Source organism: Pagrus pagrus (assembly GCF_965226575.1).
Source record: "Pagrus pagrus genome assembly, chromosome: 21".
Lineage (NCBI taxonomy): Eukaryota > Metazoa > Chordata > Actinopteri > Spariformes > Sparidae > Pagrus > Pagrus pagrus.
The window spans coordinates 2,664,543-2,684,717 of record NC_140208.1 but is presented as its reverse complement, the minus strand read 5'-3'; the positions used below and the strand labels follow the sequence as shown (position 1 = coordinate 2,684,717).

Sequence of the window (20,175 nt, the reverse complement as noted above, 5' to 3'; positions counted from 1 at the left end):
GCGTAAAACATTATGCAACGCTGCGGCCTCGGGGCGAAGACATCCAGAGAGAAACTGGGCCGTGGCCTGAGTAATGAAGAGACCGCGGTGTGGATGAGTTAGCTTTGCCTTTTTGTTCCCTTTTCCAGACCGAACACGCATCATTCAGGCGTTCGCTGCCCTCTTTTTTCCTCCTCCTTCACGTGTCTTCGCTCTGCTGCTGTCTCACTGTTTTCATTACCTACAGTTTCCCCTCCATCACTCTGCGGCCCCTCTCCTCCCTATTTCCTCTTTTTATCCTCATCCTCTCCACGTCTCAGGGAAAGCCTTTCCGCTCAGCTAGATCTTCCTTCCTTTTCCTTTCCCCCCTCGCGTCGCTGCCTCCAGCCTCGTGCTCCTCCTCCTCCCCACCTCCCTGCCTATAGGGGACAATTGAGAGGAAACAAAGCCGTAAAAAACAGCCGAGCCTCTTGAGTTAGGAACGAGTAAGTAAAGAGACGGGTGTTAACACACGGTGTCGACTTTTTTTTTATGGGAAACTACTCAGAGCTAATTCAGGTAGCGGGTAAGTGGTCGGAGCTGCCAATTTGATTGTTTCCCAGAGAGCAGCTGAACGCACGCTCCGGTCGCCTGGAAGATAAATGGTGTTTTTTAAACTTAATGGAAGGTTGGAGCACTTCAGAAGTGATGGTTACAGGATGGGGCTGTGGTGTGTGTCTGAGTGTGTGTCTGAGTGTGTGTGTGTGTGTGTGTGTGTGTGTGTGCGACCTTCCACTCGATGGATGCTACATAATTCAGAAGCCATTATTTTTTGCGCCCAGAAGAAAGGAAAGGACAGCGAGCGAGAGAGAGAGAGAGAGTGATAGACGGAGAGGAAAGTGGAGAGCCTCAAAAAGAAACCTTGGAATAAAAATGTTTCTCGAAGACAAAAAAAAGCATATTTGAGTTCCCCCCCTGCAGTTTTTTTTTAAATTATACAACGTGTTTTGAGGCACAAAAACAATCAAAGTTACCAAAATAAAGATTAAAAAAACACAGTTCGTCTCCCGTCACATTCCCTCCTGGTCTCAGCGTTGTTCGGCTGCCAGGAGGAATCACAAGACACGAGGGTGCACGGCAGCTTCAGCCGGCCCGTCACATGCTGCTTAATTCAAATTGGCTGTGTTAATTCGCCCCTTTCGCTCGCCCTCCCTCCCTCCCCCCCGCCGCGAGGGGGACGACCAACCTGCACGTTACCATGACGATAGGAGAGGCTGGGTGGCCCCGACACAGCGAGCTTCTCCCCCTTTTTTTTTTTTTTATCTCCTCGCGCCCATCCCCCCTCGATATTACCCACCTGCGTCCCACATCTCCATCTCATTTACTGCGTTCACCTCAATTACACCCAGTTTACGCCGGCTCTCGTCACGCCAACCCCCCCAACACCTCCCCGCCTTCTTCTTCTTCTTCTTCTTCTTCTTGGCCTCGTCGTCTCACCTTGGTGTCATCCATCTGTCTGAGAACACCCATTAACACATTTACAATCCCGTCTCTTAAACGCTCGGCGCCAAGTTTCCACTAATTTCCCAACACCTACTTTAAAGGAGCACCGGAGAATATGGGACCATTCAGGGGCCGGTGACCGCAAATGTGCCCTTCCCGTCCTTCGACGCCTCTTTCTCTTTCTTTTTTGCCCCTTTTTTTTGTCAGCAGATGTGCGTCCTGCTTCATGAAAGGCATGTAGCCGTGAAATGAGACAAGATGAGCCCGACAGATGGAGCGAGCGTAGAAAGAAATATTGATTTTTAGGGGGGAAGGGTGCGAATGATGTAAACAAAGATTCACGGTGCAGAAAGTGCAAAAAGAGCGAGCGTCCAAAATAATCGCGCTTATTTAAACCTTTCGGTCGTGTTTCCCTGTGAAAGGCGCCGTGACAGATGATGTAAACATCTGTTTCGAGGCTTTTCTGAGGATTTTTCAATTTACCTGCCTCTTTCATAGCGATCGCTGACATAATCCTGCAGATTCTTCTCCCATTTTTTTGAATTTAATCCCACTACTTGACTTGCGGGACTCGCAAACATCGCAGCGTGAGAGCAGATGGCTCGGCACCAAAAAGATTTCAGACCAACTAAAAAAAGGACACGTTAAGAGGGGCCGAGCTCGAATAAACCCATCTGCTCACAGATGGATGCAGAATTCATTGGAGGCTGTTAGGACGGCTCTTGTTGCTATTTCCGTCGCAGCGCTCCATCTCCTGCAGGAGGTGGGGTGGAGATGTACGAGGAGGTGTCCGCTCTCCGGCCTCGTTTCTTTGTCCCGCTGCAGAAACATTCGTTGTGTTTGTTAGTTTTATTATAACCGTTGACACCAGTGTGAATCTGTGTGGACTCCATGATGAAGCTCTCCAGGAGACACGAGCAGATGATGAGGGGAAAAGCTTTTTAACGGTGATTTATCGAGACTGTCGTCGCTGTTGGCACGCAGCGCTGGAAAACACGAATTAGCAAAAGCAAATTAATGACTTGGTGTGTGTTATGATTGGCCACTTAATTTTGGCTTTCACTGCAGGCCTCAGAATAAATGCTAACGCTGCTCTCGTTAGCCGAAACAATAATATGTCTTCATTCAGAGTGGCCTCTTCGCTGTGAGGACCTTCTTGTAGGATCCTCTGTGTTCATATGACACTGATCATCATCTGAGTTATGGAGTCAACAGATGATTCGAGTGGTCATGTAAACACCACGATGCGAGATGCTTAATCGGATTATGAGAAATCAGATAATCACACCTAGTTTTTTGCCCGAAATTCCGGTTTATTCTGCGTTAATCCGGTTTCCTTCGTTCTTTTACATCAGTGTCAAAAAGTAAAACAAACCAGATGTTGTTAAAACCGAGCAGATGTGTTTTCTGCTCACATGCACAACGCAATGCATGTTTTGCAAACCTAAAACATCCCAGACGCCACGATAAGCGACGTCATGTTGACAGGATGTTTAGAAACCTGTTTTTTTTTTCCGTTATCGTGTCACTAAAGTGCATTTAAACACGTCACAACCTGATTATTCCCAGTTATCGGATTATTGTCGTCATGTAAAGTCATCATGTTTCATGTTGAAAGATCACTCAGGGGGTTCTGGCGGGTCATGTTTGACCCTCAGGACAACACAAGGGTTCATTGGATATGCTACATACTGTACATGTATCTTATCTAGGAGCAACGTTGCATTGTCTCGCCTTTAAAGGGCCGATTTCTTAAATTGTAAAGTTTTGTAAACCCTCTGGGAAACGATGCATTCCAGGACAAAATGTTTCTTCATTGCTCGAGGCCGAACAACGAGCGCTGGTGCTGCTCTGTGTTTCTGACTTGTCACCCCCTCCTCTCCCCTCTTTCCTCCCTGCAGTCGCTCATATTCCTGGGCTGCGTGGCGGCCGCCGGGCTCGGCCTCAACCTGCTGTGTCTCGCCATCTACCTGAGCTGCCTGTGCTGCTGCCGCAAAGATGAAGAGGAGGAGAGCAAGAAGCCGAACTCCTGCTGCGTCACCTGGTCCGCCGTCACCGCCGGCCTCATCACATGGTGAGAGGACAAATCAAGACGAGATGTTTTGACTAACAGCTGATTACAGTGCACACACACACACACACACACACACACACACACACACAGACACACTGTCGCCGCTGCCACTCTGCGTGTTTTCCCATTTTCTTTATAGGTCGTTCAGTATTCCTGAGGGCGAGCTGTAAGCGGCGCGATGCCTTCTCTGCAGTCTGTTTCTGCACATCCTGCAGTCCCACATGAGAACGTAAAGATATTAGCTCCTGTTGCATCATCTCTGTATGTTTGTCTGTTGTCACATTCATATTCTCGACTTGTTCCCGGTCTCCTTCAGGCTCGGTCCACCTCTCTTTTTAGAAATACCCTCAGCTGCTATTTGTAGTTTCGGCTTCTCATTTCCTTCCTTTTTGATGAGATCAGTCTTTGATGTGTTTCTGCCAAGACTCCTTTTTACCTCTGTGAGACGCCGATGTGGTCGATGTGGATGAAATCTCTGTGATGAACCCTTTTCTAGACTTTTGTATGATTCATGGCTGTAAATCCAGATGTAACATGTACAAAACAGTGCAGCTTTTTTGATTTTGATGTATGAGCGGCACGAACATCAGTGTGGATGTGGCCTCGGGTTTGAAGGGGGAATCATCTTTAGTTTCTCCCTCTGGCTTTAAACACATTAGTTAGCAGCGTCCTGATGCGGACGTATCGTGAATTTCCTGCTGACGATGGTCGAGTGTGATTGTGCATTTTCTGCCTGCGACGTCCGCCCTGCAGACTAATCACCTTCTACGTGTGGTAACGATGCGCCAACTGACTCTGCAGGAAATATGTGAAAGTGACATTTAGGAGGAAGGTCACTGTACAGAGTATAAAATAGGGAAATAAAGATGGCAGACAAACAATCTCGAGCACTATACCTCTTCTACATACCTCTAAGTCTTAATAGGATTACAGCGGTCTTGAAACTAAGTACAGCTCAGACAGTATAATGGGTTTTTTTGAAACTCCATTAACAATACTTGTAAATAACAGTCACCTCAGCTGAAAGCTCGCCTGAACCAGCAGACTGTAAAAGTTCATCAAGCGCAGCCTCTTTTAATGCCGCTTCTATAAAAGGCCTCTCGTGTACATCGTCGGCTGCATAATGCAGCCCAGTAACAGAGAGCGGGTTACTAATGGTGAGTGAAATTATACTTTTCATTAGTCCCATTAGTGCGGAGCAGGAAAAAATAACAATCTGCAGCTTCGTTATCGCGTCTGAAGTGTTAAATGATGAAGATGAGGCTGTTACTGCCTTAATTTCCAAGATGATATCTGACCGGGTGTTTCTCCCCTCAGACTCTGACAGTGAGCAGCGTTGCATCAGATGTGATGTGTTTTGGCTGCAGGCTGCTGGAGCTCATCAAGTCTCGAGTGAAGTGAAAACTTTCCTGATCTGAGACGACGTTACGTTTAGCGGCGGTGCAGATTAATGATTTCGGGGGAGTTTAGCCGTTAGCTGGAACGCAGACGACCTGGAGCGGCTCATTATTTCTACTTTCTATAACATCCTGTGTCAAACAATCACCTCAAACATGGAGGATCCCCTGAAGATCTCCTCTCACAGCCTTTTTATAAAGACACCAAAAACATTTTCAGCGCTTACATCACCAGATGAAACCTATTAAGTCAGTCAATGAGATGTGCTTTCTCCTCACAAAGTAGCTAATTGAATTTGTTGCCAGAGGAGCGGTTACCTCTCAGAGCCATGTGACAGTCATGTTAAGAAACCGGTGGCCGTTATTAAATTAAGCCTGGAGCATTATCGCATATCTATCTTCCTCAGAAGAGGTTCATTGTTGAGTGGGAACACGGCGGTGTCAGTAAAATGTCCTGCAGGCTGAAAGCTTCTGTCCTGAACCATCTGTAGGTGAAGCTCAGTAATTATTTACATCCTCTTCGCCCGCGGCTGCTGGATGCAACGTGATGAATTAAAAAAAGAAACACACAAACAACTCATCCAGAGTGAAATATTCAGCCCCCTCCATTCAAAGCTAAACGCTAGTCGCTAAAAGCACGATGTCAAACACTCGTGCGTGTCGAATAACCTTTGAGTCACCGGAGCGCTAATCGTAGCTTCACGTCGCACATGTTTATTCAGCGGTTTCTCTGTTTGAGAGGGATGCAAATGGCTCCTGCTCCCACCCAGCCGGCCCGCGCTTCATTATGTGATATTTAATCATTTATGTACGGTTTCTTAAGACGTCATCTCGCATTAAAGATGTACGCTGCAAAGTGAAAATAACAGCTGGAAGCAGCAGCGAGCAGCGGCAGCGAGGGACCGTGGGAACAGTGGGCGCTGCTGCGTGAGGACATGAAGTGTTTACAGTCGAGGCTCGCTGACGGATCGGAGGCTCTCAGAAGAAGTTATGAATCGATGCCTTTAGGTTTGAAGGAAAGGTCTCTCCGCCCGAAGGCTTTTTGGTTTGAAAGAATAAGAGTAGATACTTTAAGTTACAAGAACAACAACAGGAGGGCGTCAGGCTGACTGTGACTGTAGGTAGTAAATATAACATCCAGAAAACATTGCAACCACATTTTTCATGATTTCTCTCCTGTTTTTTTCTGCATTTTCAACTTAAGCATCTAAAAGTGGGGTTGAAATGCGAGAAATTTGAAAAAGTGAGGAAAGAATCGCAGAAGTGTTTTCATTCTCGGCTGAGATGCAACATTTTGTGGACCAATAATTCACATGAAGTGCAGGAGAAATAGACTGAAAGATGCAAAAATGGCAGTTTGTCTGGTGCAAATATAAAAGGACTTGCATTTCTAAAGTGCTTTTCTAGTCTACTGACCGCTCAAAGTGCTTTACAGCACTTTCACCCATTCATAGTAGAGGCTGACATGCAGGGTGCCAACTGCTCATCAGGAGCAATTTGGGGTTCAGCATCTTGCTCAAGGACACTTCGACATGCAGCTGGAGGGGATTCAAACCAGCGACCTTCAACGTCATCAACATCAACGACTGTCTGAATATTTTTTCCCCCCTAATGAATGTTTTGCAGCGGTGTGCCTACATCAAGATCCCATTAAAACAGTTTTTATTAATTGCTGCGCTTGGTGTCCAAACACGTTTAGTAAATAAATCATGACGTTCATGAAGCATCAGACCTGAGAGAAACCTGAAACCCGCTGAAGAGTCAAACACATCAGATCTGTGGAGAGCGATGGACACACTGATCAAACTGACACATGAACAAACGTTTCCGTCTCGTTTTCTTCATCGTCTTCAACAAGTGCTCTTCTAATGAATCCATCTTGTTGTGACCTCTGGACCGACTGGAGAAAAAGTGCAGGCAGCTGCTTATTTCAATGTGCAACTCCTAATATTTGTACAACATTAGCGGGTTGAAGCGCACATGAGTTCTTCTTTTCCTTTTCCGATGGCCAAATATACAGCACCCTGTCACACATCACACAGTCGTTTTGTTTGTCATCTGTCGGAGCGTCCAGCAGTCGTCCTCTCAGACACTGATGTGCTGGAGTACGTCTACAGATGCACACGGCCTCGACTTGATAAGCTGGAGGACTTAATGTGGTGAGATGAATGAAGTGGGGGAAACATCCAGCGGGAAATCAAGTCTCCTTCATGTGATTCCCAACTTTGATTACGTCGGTCTCGAGGATGTGCCAGAGCGACGTCCCAGAGGATTTTTGTGTTTTCGGCTCAGAAACAGGAAACTGGCTTCATCTCCATCTCATCAGTCCAGATCCTCTCCCTCCTCTCACCCTCGCTTTACTCCTCACTATCTCCTCTGTTACTCCACTTCCTGCTCTCCATATGTTCCTGTCTCCGTCCTCCATCCCTGTCTCCGTCTCTGCTTTAAGTCTCGCCGTCCTCCGCTCTAATAATGTTTGACAGTGGCTGCAGCTGATAGGCCGTGACGTCCATCCCAATTAACAGCGGTGAAAGCAGAGCAGATGTCACTCAGCTGTGTTCGCAGGCCTGCCCGTGGTGTCGCACATTAACTGAGTGATTATAATGTAGCTGGTCAGAGTGAGGACGTGTGGACTGTAACAACTGGTAGTTTGGTTTACTGTAATATGACAATCAGAGACGGCAGGAGCCTGAAAACCTTTTTTGTTCAAGTTATTGTCCTGTTTTGCTTCACTTTATCATTAAATACAGTATTTCAAAAGCAGGTTGTTCAAGGTTTACAACGCAAATACAGCTAAAAGTCTTAATCGTCCCTCATCGTTAACATTAATCACCAAGGCGAGTTTATTTGTAGAGCGCAGTTCAGACACAAGGCGACTCAAAGTGCTTCACAGGGGCGTGAGAATTACATTAAAATCAAGCAGGAAGACGTCGAGAAACAAAACAAAACAAGTAAAGAAATAGGAAAGTAGAAGAACAGACTACAGAATAAAAGTCTCAGTTCATAATATCTGAACGCTGCTTCTCCATGTTGAGGAACATGTTAGTGAGTGTGTGCTTGTAAACAATAACACAAGAAAACATAAAGTGTACAAATGAAGTGCAGGAAGAGGAAGCGTGTTGTTTTACACGAGGTGAACTGAGTCTGAAGGCTTCTCTCTGTTTGTTCACACGAAGTCGTCGTCAGCAGAAACAGTGTTTGTGTGTGATCGAGGCCTCGTTCAGTAGCTGCACAAGGGATTCTTATGTTTTGTTGGTAATTTGAGAGTTAAACAACGACGTGCGATCACTTTTCGTCCTTTTGTCTGGATAAATGAACATTTCAAATCCTGAAAACATCGTCTGTATTCTCAGATGTCCTCCAGCAGAGACTCTCGCTCACGTCTTACGATGACAACAGTTTTCACTGCTCGTGCAAATAGATCATCGTTAGCGACGCTGTTCTCGTTCCAGGACTCTTGAAATATTTATTTGTTTATTGTGTTGCGTCTGTTGCCAATCACAAGAAAAGTAAGACAGCTCAGATGTTTGCACGATATCACCCTCGTTTGCTTCTTGTTTCGGGGTCATCTATTTTTAGCAGCTGACGATTTACAACCTGTTTTTGCATCTTGGCCTTTAAAAGAAAGGAGCTATTTGTGTTTAATGTTATCGGACTGCTGCACATAAGAGTCACTGCTGCCATTTTGGGGCAAAATCTCAGATATTCAAACATGTCTGAGTGTATTCAGAGTAGCTGAGGGGCATTTTTCTTCCTCTGCAGGCTGAAACCTCTCGGTCTCTTTTCTGAATTTACGTCAGCGTCCTTTTATCCGTTTTGTCGTTCATCAACGTGACAGGTTGGACTTTGTGCTCGGTTCATGCCCGCTCCGATCTACGATACTTTCTCTTTGGATTAGAGCGAAGATATTTCAAAGAGCAGAAGAAGAAGAGAGACGCTCTCTCTCTCGTTGCACAGGACTCTCTGTCCTCAGCTTCCTTATATTAATTAGATCCTAACCCTTAAAATATTTGCGTGGTTCAAAGAAAAATCCACATTTTTCTCCCGGCTACTTTTAGTCCGTGGCATTAAAGGAAATGTTGAGACGGATGAAAGCAGAGAAGCTCCTGTGGTATGTTTTTCTTTTGTAGGTGATGTTTTTGAGTCGGGAACAAGAAAAACATCCAGCAAATAAAATATAAATATGAGTCATGATCAGTGGATTGTTATTATACGAGGGTGCATGAGGCAAAGCTGGAGTTTCTTTTATTTGTGCTGCTCTCACTCTCACATCACTCGATACAAACAAACGTATACGCTGTCTGCTCGTATCGCCGTCAGTCCGCCTCTTTCCTCGTGCGTCTGTCGCTTCTCGTCTCTCCAGAAAAAGCCAGAAACGTTCCTGTCTGCTCTCTCTTTAATGCATCTGCTGCTTCCCTTCTCTCCGTCAGAGTTATGTGTTTTAAACCTGCAGAGTGGGTGGCTTACCTGCAGGGGGTCAGTTAATGAGACTTTGTCCTCGTTGTACTCATTAGGAAAATAGCCCCTGTTGTTCTGCTCCACCTGCACTCAGCATCCACAACCACAGTCAGGCTTCACCGGACTTCAGCGACTCCAGGCGCTCGCTGCAGGAAGCGCCGGCGACTGTGGATTTATAGCCGCTATTTTCTACTTCGCGCTTATCCGAAGCATCAGGGAGGAGTCCACAAGGTTAAGGATACCGCTCCGGGTCTCAATTAGTCCGACTCCCGCTTACCTTTCTTTTTTCCTTTCCCTTCATTGTTTCATGTGATAGCACAGTGCTGGTTTATAGCAGTGGTTCCTAACCCGGGGGGCATCAGGAGGAGCCTCTGCAGCTGCTTTCAGGTCACATGGAAATATTGTGGAGTAGAAATCATAATATGAAACTCAAACTGTGTCAGATTTAACAGAAAGAGAGAAAACTAGCTAAGATGCTGTATCGATTAGCTTAAAGGTGCAGTACGTAAGAAGTGGCCACCTTGCAAGTACATACTCTGCACCAGTAGGGGGTGCACGTGCAGCCAGCGGCCTGGACTGGGCGCTCGGCGCACTGGTGGAGTGTAGCACAGGACAGAGCTAGCTGGTTAGCATGCTACCGTCAGTAGATAGCGCTGCAACATCAAACTGTTATTTCATCACAATCTGCTGATAATTTTAGTTAATTTTTGAATCTTTTCTTACATATAACACCTTTAAAATGCCGGCAAAGATGTGAAATAGGTCAAACTTGCGGCTAAATGGTAAAAATATTTTACGCCAACTAAATTTAATGCATAAACAGTTTAATATAAAGCTAAAACAGGTCACCACATAGTTAGCTTACAGTGATGCATAAGTGGTGAAATAGCTAAAAAATGAGTGGACAGTTAGCTGAGATGGTTAACAGGCACGGGGTCTAAATAAACAGTGAGATATCTATAAGTGGATTATGGTCATTAAGCTGTATTGATGTTTCATGGTTTATTAGATACGGATAAGTAAAGAGGCGCCGTACTCATTGAATTAATGAGGTCATAAAATATTGATCCACGATAAAAGAAGTCAAAAAAAGCCACATGCTGTATCCGCTCAGCTCTCTGGGGCTCGATTCATCGCTGGTTTATATTAACTGATATTGATTTTCAGATAATGTGGTGAGTTGTGTGTCAGTCTGAGCCGGCGTGTGAGGCAGCAACACAGCGTGATCCAGGACAATGAGGCTGATACGTACAGTGGTGAGTGTTGAACCATCTCTGTGGTCGTTTTGGAGGCTGTGGTTCGTGTTTCTGTTGCGTCATGTGGAAATATATACATAAATAAATGATAAACTAAAGGAAAATTGTGATTGCAGATGCTCGAAAACAAAATATTGGTCTGAAAAATGATGTGATTAATGTCGCTGGATCTTAAAAACGGAGCTCTGGTGGAGTTTCAGACGTTTCTCTCACATTAAAACCGTCCTGGAGGCTCCTCGACACCACGCTGAGATACTTTTCTCTTAATTCATCACCCATGTTAAGCTGAATCAACACTCCTGACATTAAATGCTTCATAAAAATAGGATTTACGGCGGAGCTGTTGAATTGCGTTGGACTGGAGGTGGTGCACTTGATAAACTGGTGACTCACTGCACAGAGAGTTTCCCCTCAGGAGTGCTAATCCTCGTCTCCGCCTGAGTTTTACAGATGCTGACTGCCTCTGACGACATTGTTGCACTTTTTCCCTGAAAGTTAATGTTTTATTTTGTGAAGTAATTTCAGGAATTCTTCATTTAGTGTAACGCAGCGGGACACGCTGGTGTTTTACTGCACTGGGATTGTTAATATGTTTACCTGTGTGACCTGTGACCTTCAGTTCTTCTCACTAGCAGGAGCTCCTATCTAACATGGACATCGTTGGTCTAATCCCAACAACCTCTAACGCTTTGTTTTGCACTTTTGCATCTGGGTGTAAGTTGTCTCGGTTCTTGTTGGGACGGAGGGGGTCGGGTGACGTGTTAAGCATAAAACAATCACTACTATTTTGCTAATGTCTCAGCTAAGTTACTGGACTTGGTACCGCTCCTCTTGCATCACTACAGACTGGCAGGGTGGGAGCACGGGCTGCTAACAGGCGCCAGGTAATGAACAGTTTTCTTTTTTTAATGGATGATGGAGTTGTGAACAAACTGTGAGCTTTTCTATCCAACCTGATCACCAGAATAAATGCTAGCTAAGTACGTTTCTGCAAAACCACTGATAGATTCAAACTAATGGTTTCTATCTGTTGCAACTTTACGTTTCACTTGGTCAAGCATTGATGGAGACGGGCTGACGCCACACAAACACAAACCAGACATAGAAATGTCCCCAGGTGTCCTTAAAAATGTCCGCTGATGTGACTCGAACTGTGCTCGGCCTCGTTGGCTGTAATAACGGCACCACCTCCGGATGTGAAAGTCAGCTAATAACGCATAATGTGAACGTGATATGCCACGTTTGGTACAAATGTCGACCTCGGTATCTGTGGTTTTGCAGAAACGTTAATTTCTTACTATCTATCCTGGCGACTGGGCAAACGTCATTGTAACAGAACCACTGCAAAGGTAAAGCACGAGAAATCACCACAGCTGAAGACGGCATGTTGGACAAACACCAACTGATGACGACGAGCTGTGAAGTGAAGGGTTGTTTTATCTCCTTGTAACTCTGTTCTGACTTGAAAATAAGGTCTGGAGGTAAAAGAAATGTAAATGGGATTCGGTGATTGTCTTCGCAAGAGACTTTTCCTCGACATTGTGTTCCTACGTTTTATCCACTTGTGGGCTTTGTGTAGAGTCGCAGCTACTTTCCAATCTCGTCGTACGGCGGCACAATGCTGCAGCGCTGTGGGGACAAAGGAAGCTCAGACTACTTAAGAGTGAGTTTATGATGCGATTATTGTGTTTGTGCTGATGCTCCAGCTGAACAAATGAAGTCCTTGGATGACTGAATATGCAGAAGTGGGTTTTTTTTGGGTTGTTCTCAGGTTGTGCACACACACATTATCCTAAAACACTGTTTTGTATCATTTCTGGTTGTTGACAGAGATGAGCACAGAAATCCAAACAGTCTTCTTGCAGCTTCAGTGCTCGATAGATTCAGAGTATTTGTTCTGCCGGCTGCAGTGAAACATTCGGCTCTTCAGGTGTCGATCAGGTTTGGTTTGCTGCACACAGATTTTAAGTCTCAGTCAGTGCTTCTCTTTATGTGTTTCTCCTGTTGTCTTTGTCTTTTGTTGCCGTGTCGGGCATCTGTTAGACAAATGTGCAGCACAAAAAAAACATTTTATGGAAGAAGCACAAACGCTGAATGAGTCTAATTTTATCTCTCCCACAACCTTAATTGTCTGTGAAGTCTCCAAAACGTTCCCCAAGACGCACACATGGCAGCTCAGCCTCTGCAGCCCGCCGTCACTCACCGCGTCTGGATGACTGTGTTTACCGTCCCAATTAACTATTGAATAGACAAACTAGCATTTTCTGCCTCGCTGCAGGGATTGTCCCAAAGTGCCTCGTTACTTTTTTGTATTTTATTCCTGGCATGGTGAAGAGAAAAAAAAACAAAAATTGATGATACCGCTTTATGATAATGTCCAAATGCCCGGGTTGAAAAAAACATATGAAATATTCATAAAAATGTTTGTGTAGGTGCTGCCGTCTGCTGTGCCAGCACTCATTACAGGTTGGAGACGTCTGCCGCAGGATGCCACGACGTTTAAGAGCACCAAGGAAATCCTCAGTTTTAAGTTTTAAATTCAGGGAAAAGGTTCAAACTGCGGCTTTAGAGGCTGAAACTTTGAATTCGGAGATTGGAGAGGACGTCGCCTCGGACAAGCGGGATTTACATGCCAAGCACCGTTTGCTGTTGTACTCTGCTGCTCTCATTAATTTAACAAAGGCTTACCTGTCGTGTCCCTGTCCCCCCCCCCCCCCCTCCATGCCTCTTCTCTCTGCAGCGTCGCAGTAGGTGTGGGTTTCTACGGCAACAGTGAGACCAATGACGGCGTGTACCAGTTGACCTACTCCCTGTACAACGCCAATCACACACTGGGCGGTGTGGACAGTCTGGTAGGTGAAACACAGACCTCATGCATCAGTTTTTGGGTCAAACAGAAAAAATCCAGTTCGTTTTTTTTTTTTTTGCTATTTCATGAGACGCTTTGTAGATGAGAGACCTGATCTTAGCTAGAAACAAACATGTCTGAGTGAAGGCTTCAGACAGCTGGGGCTGTGATGTGTTCACACACACTGAAGAGGAGAGGAAAGCCCAGAGGACTCAATTTGGTATGCCTTTAAATGTTTTTTATGGTCTTTTTATGGCTTCTTACCGCCGTTACACAAATTGACAGCCTCTCCGCACACAAACCTCTTTTGCTCCCAAACAGACAACTGACACACAAACACACACACACAAACACACACTCTCCCTCCTCCCTGCTGCACCGTCTCCCAGCCGCCGTGGCCTCGGCAGCAACAAAGAGTCGTCTGGTGTCTCTTCTTGCGCTCGCTTTAGCTCAGTTAGTGTGCGTGATCCTTCTTTCTATTTTTATCTGCCTCACTTCCCATCGTAGAGACGCTCATCACGCCGTCTCGCTGCTTCACACTAATGACAAGGCGTTCTTCCTCCGTTTAGTCACGAGTCAAACGCAGAGAAGTTAAAGCAGTTTGACATTTTTCTGCCTCTAGTTTTTTTTCCCTGCCTCTGTGTTTTTTAAAAAGTAAAAAGTACCTGACGACATCCGTGAAAGTACTTCACTGATCGGCTCGGCAATCTGGGGATTGTGCCGTCGTCCAGGCGGCCGGACTTGAGTTTGACTGTGGACCAAGCACACAGTTGACAGCGTGACATCCTGATGACCAGAAAGACCTGAATCATGAAGACTTGCCCCCGAGACTCTGACGAGACCTGTAAACACGTGACGGCCTCGACACGTGTAAACTGACCTGACAGTCAACAGGAGACTTGTGTAGATTGACTTGGGAGTCGGCTTCAGATGTGTGTTAGTTGACTTGACACCAGATTTAAGACTTGTTCAAGTCGACATGAGACTTGGCTCAGGATGTGTGTAAAAAGACTTGACGTTAGACTTGAGACTTGTTCAGGTTGTCCTCAGACTTGACTTGAAACTCGACTTGAGACTTGTGTTTATTAATTTGAGATTTAACTTGAAACTTGAACAGATTGACTGCAGACTTGTGTGTATTGACCTCTTTAGATTGACTCGAGAGTTCACTTGAGACTTGTTACATTGACTGGACAGACTGACATGAGACTCGATTCAACTCTTACTTGTTACTTGCCTTAAGACTTGTAGAGACTAACTTGAGACTACAGACCACAGTAGATTAATTTAAGACTTGTACAGATTGATTTGAGACTTGATTTAAGACTTGAGACTTGATTTAAGACTTGAGACTTGTACAGATTGACTCAAGAATTGTACAGATTGACTTGAGAGTACAGATTGAATTGAGACTTGTACAGATTGACTAGAGACTCGTACAGACTGACTTGAGATTTGATTTAAGACATTAGACTTGTACAGATTGACTTGAGACTTGATTTAAGACTTGACACTTGTACAGATTGACTTGAGACTTGATTTAAGACTAGAGACTTGTACAGATTGACTTGAGACTTGTACAGATTGACTTGAGACTTGACTTAAGACTTGACACTTGTACAGATTGACTTGAGACTTGATTTAAGACTAGAGACTTGTACAGATTGACTTGAGACTTGATTTAAGACTAGAGACTTGTACAGACTGACTTGAGACTTGTTCAGATTGACTAGAGACTTGTACAGACTGACTGTAGACTCGTACAGACTGACTAGAGACCTGTTTTAAGACTTGAGACTTGTACAGATTGACTTGAGACTTGTTTTAAGTCTTGAGACTTGTACAGATTGACTAGAGACTTGTACAGATTGACTTGAGACTACAGACTGACTAGAGACTCGTACAGAGTGACTTGAGACTTGTTTTAAGTCTTGAGACTTGTACAGACTGACTAGAGACTTGTTTTAAGACTTGAGACTTGTACAGATTGACTAGAGACTTGTACAGATTGACTAGAGACTCGTGCAGACTGACTAGAGACTCGTACAGACTGACTAGTGGTCATTTTGAGCCTGTGGCGAGCACGTCGTCAGGCCTCTGTTGTCTGTAGCCTCAGCCAAGCGTCGCTGCCGCGGCAGAGTGCGACCGGCGGCGCTCTCACGGTGATGTCGGGTCAGGCGGAGACCCGCGGTGACTTTGTGTGGAGGAGAGGGGGATTAGGCCTCCATCTGTGTTAATGGAGATTAATGTGGTGGTATGTGAGCCACTTAGCGTGGCGACTTGACATGGCCTCAGTAATAAACTCTGTGCTGAGAGGGTATCGAGCCCTCAGCTCGCTCGCTGCAGCTCTGCTGGCACTTCTTCTCCTCGCTGATGATGAAGGAGAGCGGACTCAGACTTTAATGCAGAGCAGTTCTGAGCTGATTGGCTGTGATTGATTATAAATAATTTAAGCTGGAAACATGTAAGAGTTCTGATTACTGGTGCTGGAAGGTCAGCGGAGCTGCCGTAGAGCGTCAGTTGGGATTAGTTCTCACGTGACGTGCATTAACCGCTAACATGTCAGCCTTTTTGATTTACTTCATGTCCCGCATGTTAAGCTTGTACTGCGTTATGAACAGTGGTAGATACATCTCTGATAGTATTAATCGCTCACCGATTGCCTGCTGTTATTCCTGTAAAGCACTCAGAAGAAGAGCAGAGAAATCATCAACATAAAGCTCATGTGAAAGCTCGTCAGTGTTTTTCCTCGGGGATGTGTGAACTCGTGTGAACGGACACACAATTGGACATGGTGGCTTTTTATTTTAGCATCTCGCATGTGTGAGTGCACTCGCCTGCTTGTGTGTGTGTGTGTGTGCATGAGTGAGTTCATTGCACGCAGCTACAGACTGTTAAGGAGTCCAGTTCTTGAGCAGGACAAAGAGCCCAGTGTGCCACACACAGTTCCCAGTCTCCCCCCACCTAATCAACCATGAGCCCGGGAGACAAAGCCATTTGACGGGGGAAGAACAAGGAGCAGTGCTAGCCCGTCTGATTGGCAGAGTCAGGATTGAAATCCGTATTGAAATCGCTGACAATGAAGGCCTCACTGCTGTTTGGACCTCACAAATGCCTTTTAGCCCGGCTCCAAGAGAGTTTATAAGTGAGTTCGCCTCTAAAGACTCAGTCTATAAGAGAGGAAAGGAAGAGAGTTAGACTCATTATCAGCGGATGCTTTTTTCTCAGCTACCTTGATTAGCTACAGTCTAGAGTATATGCTTATGATGTGTTTATGAACACACACGCTCACACTGAAACGCCTCGCTGATGCTGAGAATGTGAATTAAAACAAAACACTTACAAACCCAGTGAGCTTTCGATCTGGAGGCTTTCAAACGGAGGTGCAGAAGATCTGGGACCCGGCCAAACTCGAGGCTAACACTTTGGATGCTGTGCTGTAATGGGAGTGATGTGACATTTGAAGTATTTAGCCGCACTAATAATAACTCTATTGTTTGGAGATGGGTGTTGTGTGAGAGTTTTGGCAGCCAGCAGTCACCCAGTGGACCGGGTCCATGTCTGGGTCAGTCACTGAGCACATTTGGCCGGAGCTCAAAGACGGTGTTGGATGTTGGCCCGCTACATAATTACAAACATGCACATTTCCACAGCATTCGCATAATACCCTTTTGTACTAATACACAATAATAAGGTACTCATAACATGAGGGAATCGTATTGAACGCACTCATTTTTGTCATTTGGGGAGAGGTCGAAAGATAGACGAGGAGATCTGCTCTGAGAGTCCGACTCGGCCCAAGTAGAGTTCAGACCTTCTGGCTGTGAGGTGTCGGTGCTAACCACCGAGCCACCATGCTGTGTGTGTGTGTGTGTGCACATGCCTGTTCACAGCCTGACCCTGGCTTTTGTCCAGAAAATCATTATTTCTGAGGAGAGTTGAGTACACAGAGCGTGAGCTCGGCGGAGAGATCAGTGCAGTCTGAGCAGTAAAGACGGATTTATGGTCACTGCGAGGGGTTAACTGGAGTTACTGTAGTTACCTGCAGCATAGGTTTTTATTTCTAGGCCAGCGTTGGTCTCCACAACTCTAGATGGATGTTTTATACGTAATCAGACTGAATTGTGCTTTAATTATATCTCCTCCTGTAAGCTGTGGGTGGTGACCAAGAGATTTAGATTGTGGATACAAGGTAACTAGTAATTATTGGTAATTAAACAGCACAGGGTTGCGTAACAAAAGTAAAGTTGGTAGATCCTTAATGCTAGACTATCATAGCACATGTATACAGTTATTTATATATCCACAAGTTTCATGGGGAGGTCACTGGAGAAACGGGTATGGGTGATACTTCCGGTGCTTATGAAGCATTATCCAAGTGTGCCATGCAGAAATAATATTGTTGGTCGTATTCACTCGATAAATTTGCTTTATGAATGAAACGTACGCCCTATGATCGCTCTAAGAATGAGGGTTGGCGTCCTGTTACCATGAAAATGCTAGTTGTGGTTTCGTGGCTGGATGCGCAAGTTATCACGGAGGCGAAGGAATAAGGTGGATACGTATTTATGTCACTAAACCAGAACTAGCAAATTTTAAATCATTGAGTAGTTCGACAGTACAACCACATTTCCTTTACATTGAGAGGAACCATTTTCAGTGGTTGAGGTGTGGAGTTATTCTCGGTAGGTCCAACTGGTTGTTCACTGAAGACGCTGAAGAGTTCATATGTCCAATCTGGCCTGGGAACACCTTGGTATTAATTGAGTAAAAAGTTGATACAGTGCGTTGGGATACCACGGGGGATCTGGGGGTCGGTGGTACGATCCCAGGATTGCTCAGCGACACGTTAAAGTCAAATTGTTCCTGATGGTTGAACCATTACTGTGTGTGAGTGCATGTGGACTGAAACATCGTGAGACGTTTGGATGGGAAGTGCTGTATCGCTCCGAATGAGCAGGTTGGCACACTGCGTACCAGCCGCTGCCATCAGTGTATGAACGGGTGAATGTGAAGTCTGTTTACGATGAAACTGATACGGATAAAAATGGGAAATTGACTGATTGAGAGGAATTTGTTACGAAAGAGATTCGATCTTTTCTTCAACTGTTGTGCAAACAGAAAGTACTCAATCAGCAGCTGCCTGTCCTGGGTGCAGATGTAAAGATCTCCACTGCTGGACATTAATGCTGACTTCCACATTCTCACGTGGCCGGATTGGCAGCCTTGTATAGTGGAGGGGAAAGTACTCACGCTGGGCCAGAGGTCAACTCTGAAGCCAAACCACTTTCCACTCCACCTCTGTGTGAACTCCTGCTCTCAGAGGAAATAAACCACAAGCATTCATAGAGTCGTTGGATCTGCTGTCATCTGGTTGTGTGTAGCGGTACTTACAGCAAACCACTTCGAGTGTGACAATCCCACTTCCTTCCCTTCGGTCTAAAGTCTTCGCCGTGTGGGCCAATTGGGCTTTTCCAAATGTCTTGATTTAATGTCTGCTCAGTATTTCACAAACACACCCATAAACACCTGCGAGTCCGACTGCAGGACAACCGCCTGAAAGCTCTGCGGTCATCAAGTATCTGAGAGGATAAGAGGAGGTTGGAAGGAATATATTTTTAAAGAGATGCTCTGCTGAGCTTTGGGGTGACTGAGCTGCCGAGGCACTCCAGACCCATGTACCATTTCATGCTCTAGCTCCCACATTCAATTTTAATTGCAGAAACTCTCTCCACTATCAGGCAGAGACAGCGAGAGCAGCGTCAGAGCATGAGAGAAAGGTTCAGGCAATCTTAACCTTTGTTTTTCTTTGAGCAAATACACTCATTGGTTGTCACTTATCACGCAATTACAGGATGAGGAGAGAATATAGAGAAAATGATTCTTGGGATGTTTTACTCAGCAGCTGAATTAAAACACAAATTATTTAATCGATTGAGAGATCAGTGGCTGCCGTGGACTGAGAGCTGTGTGCTCATTTGCAAACTGTCGAACAGACTCCAAGTCTGGCTCTGGTGGATACTAACTTTGGCAGGCAGTTTTTGTTTCCACTCCCAAATGGATGCTCTGCTTTCTGTCTGTTTTGTGACCCCAGAGTCACGTCAAAGCATCACTTCCTCTGAGGCTGAGTACCAGGCCCGGCAGGCTGAAACACAGAGATCCAGTTCCAGCGAAGGACAGTGATTTGTATTCTGTGAAGCCTGAGAGGTGGTATTGTAAAACACAAGGACGACACAGCACAGAACGTATGTGGAATCCAGATTTTGCTATAATAGGACTAAGATGGGAATGAATGGGACTCAGTAGAGCGCATACCTCCAACAAGGCCCAACAGTCCCTTTAAATTCAGTCAAGACTAATCCAATATCAAACTCGATGGCCCTGTATCACTTTAAATTTGAAACAGACCATAATTCAAGCCCAGATCTGCATCAGATTTTACTCACTCATAGATACCAGCCACCTGAATACGCCTGATACCCTGAGAAATGCAGAAAAATGCAGAAAACACGTTATTGCAATATTAAAGAAAATGAGAAAAACTGTGCCTTTATACAGATGTGCACCAAAGGTTAATGAGGTCTACTCTGGGCCGAGATCCATCCTCCATCCAAGTTTCGTGGAAATCTGTTCTGTAGTTGTTGTGTGATCTTGGTAACAAAGCAGCCAACCAGCCGACAC

General features: G+C 45.3%; 1 protein-coding gene across 2 annotated transcripts in view; it reads left to right on the top strand.

The window, feature by feature from the left end:
- Window positions 1–20,175, top strand: part of ttyh2 (tweety family member 2) — a 60,774-nt gene that overhangs the window by 10,940 nt on the left and 29,659 nt on the right. For both annotated transcript variants that reach the window (XM_084343202.1, XM_084343203.1), the window contains exons 2-3: window positions 3,363–3,535; window positions 13,387–13,498. In XM_084343202.1, the coding sequence (XP_084199328.1) occupies window positions 3,363–3,535; window positions 13,387–13,498 (285 nt within the window). The remainder of the gene's footprint in view (window positions 1–3,362; window positions 3,536–13,386; window positions 13,499–20,175) is intronic.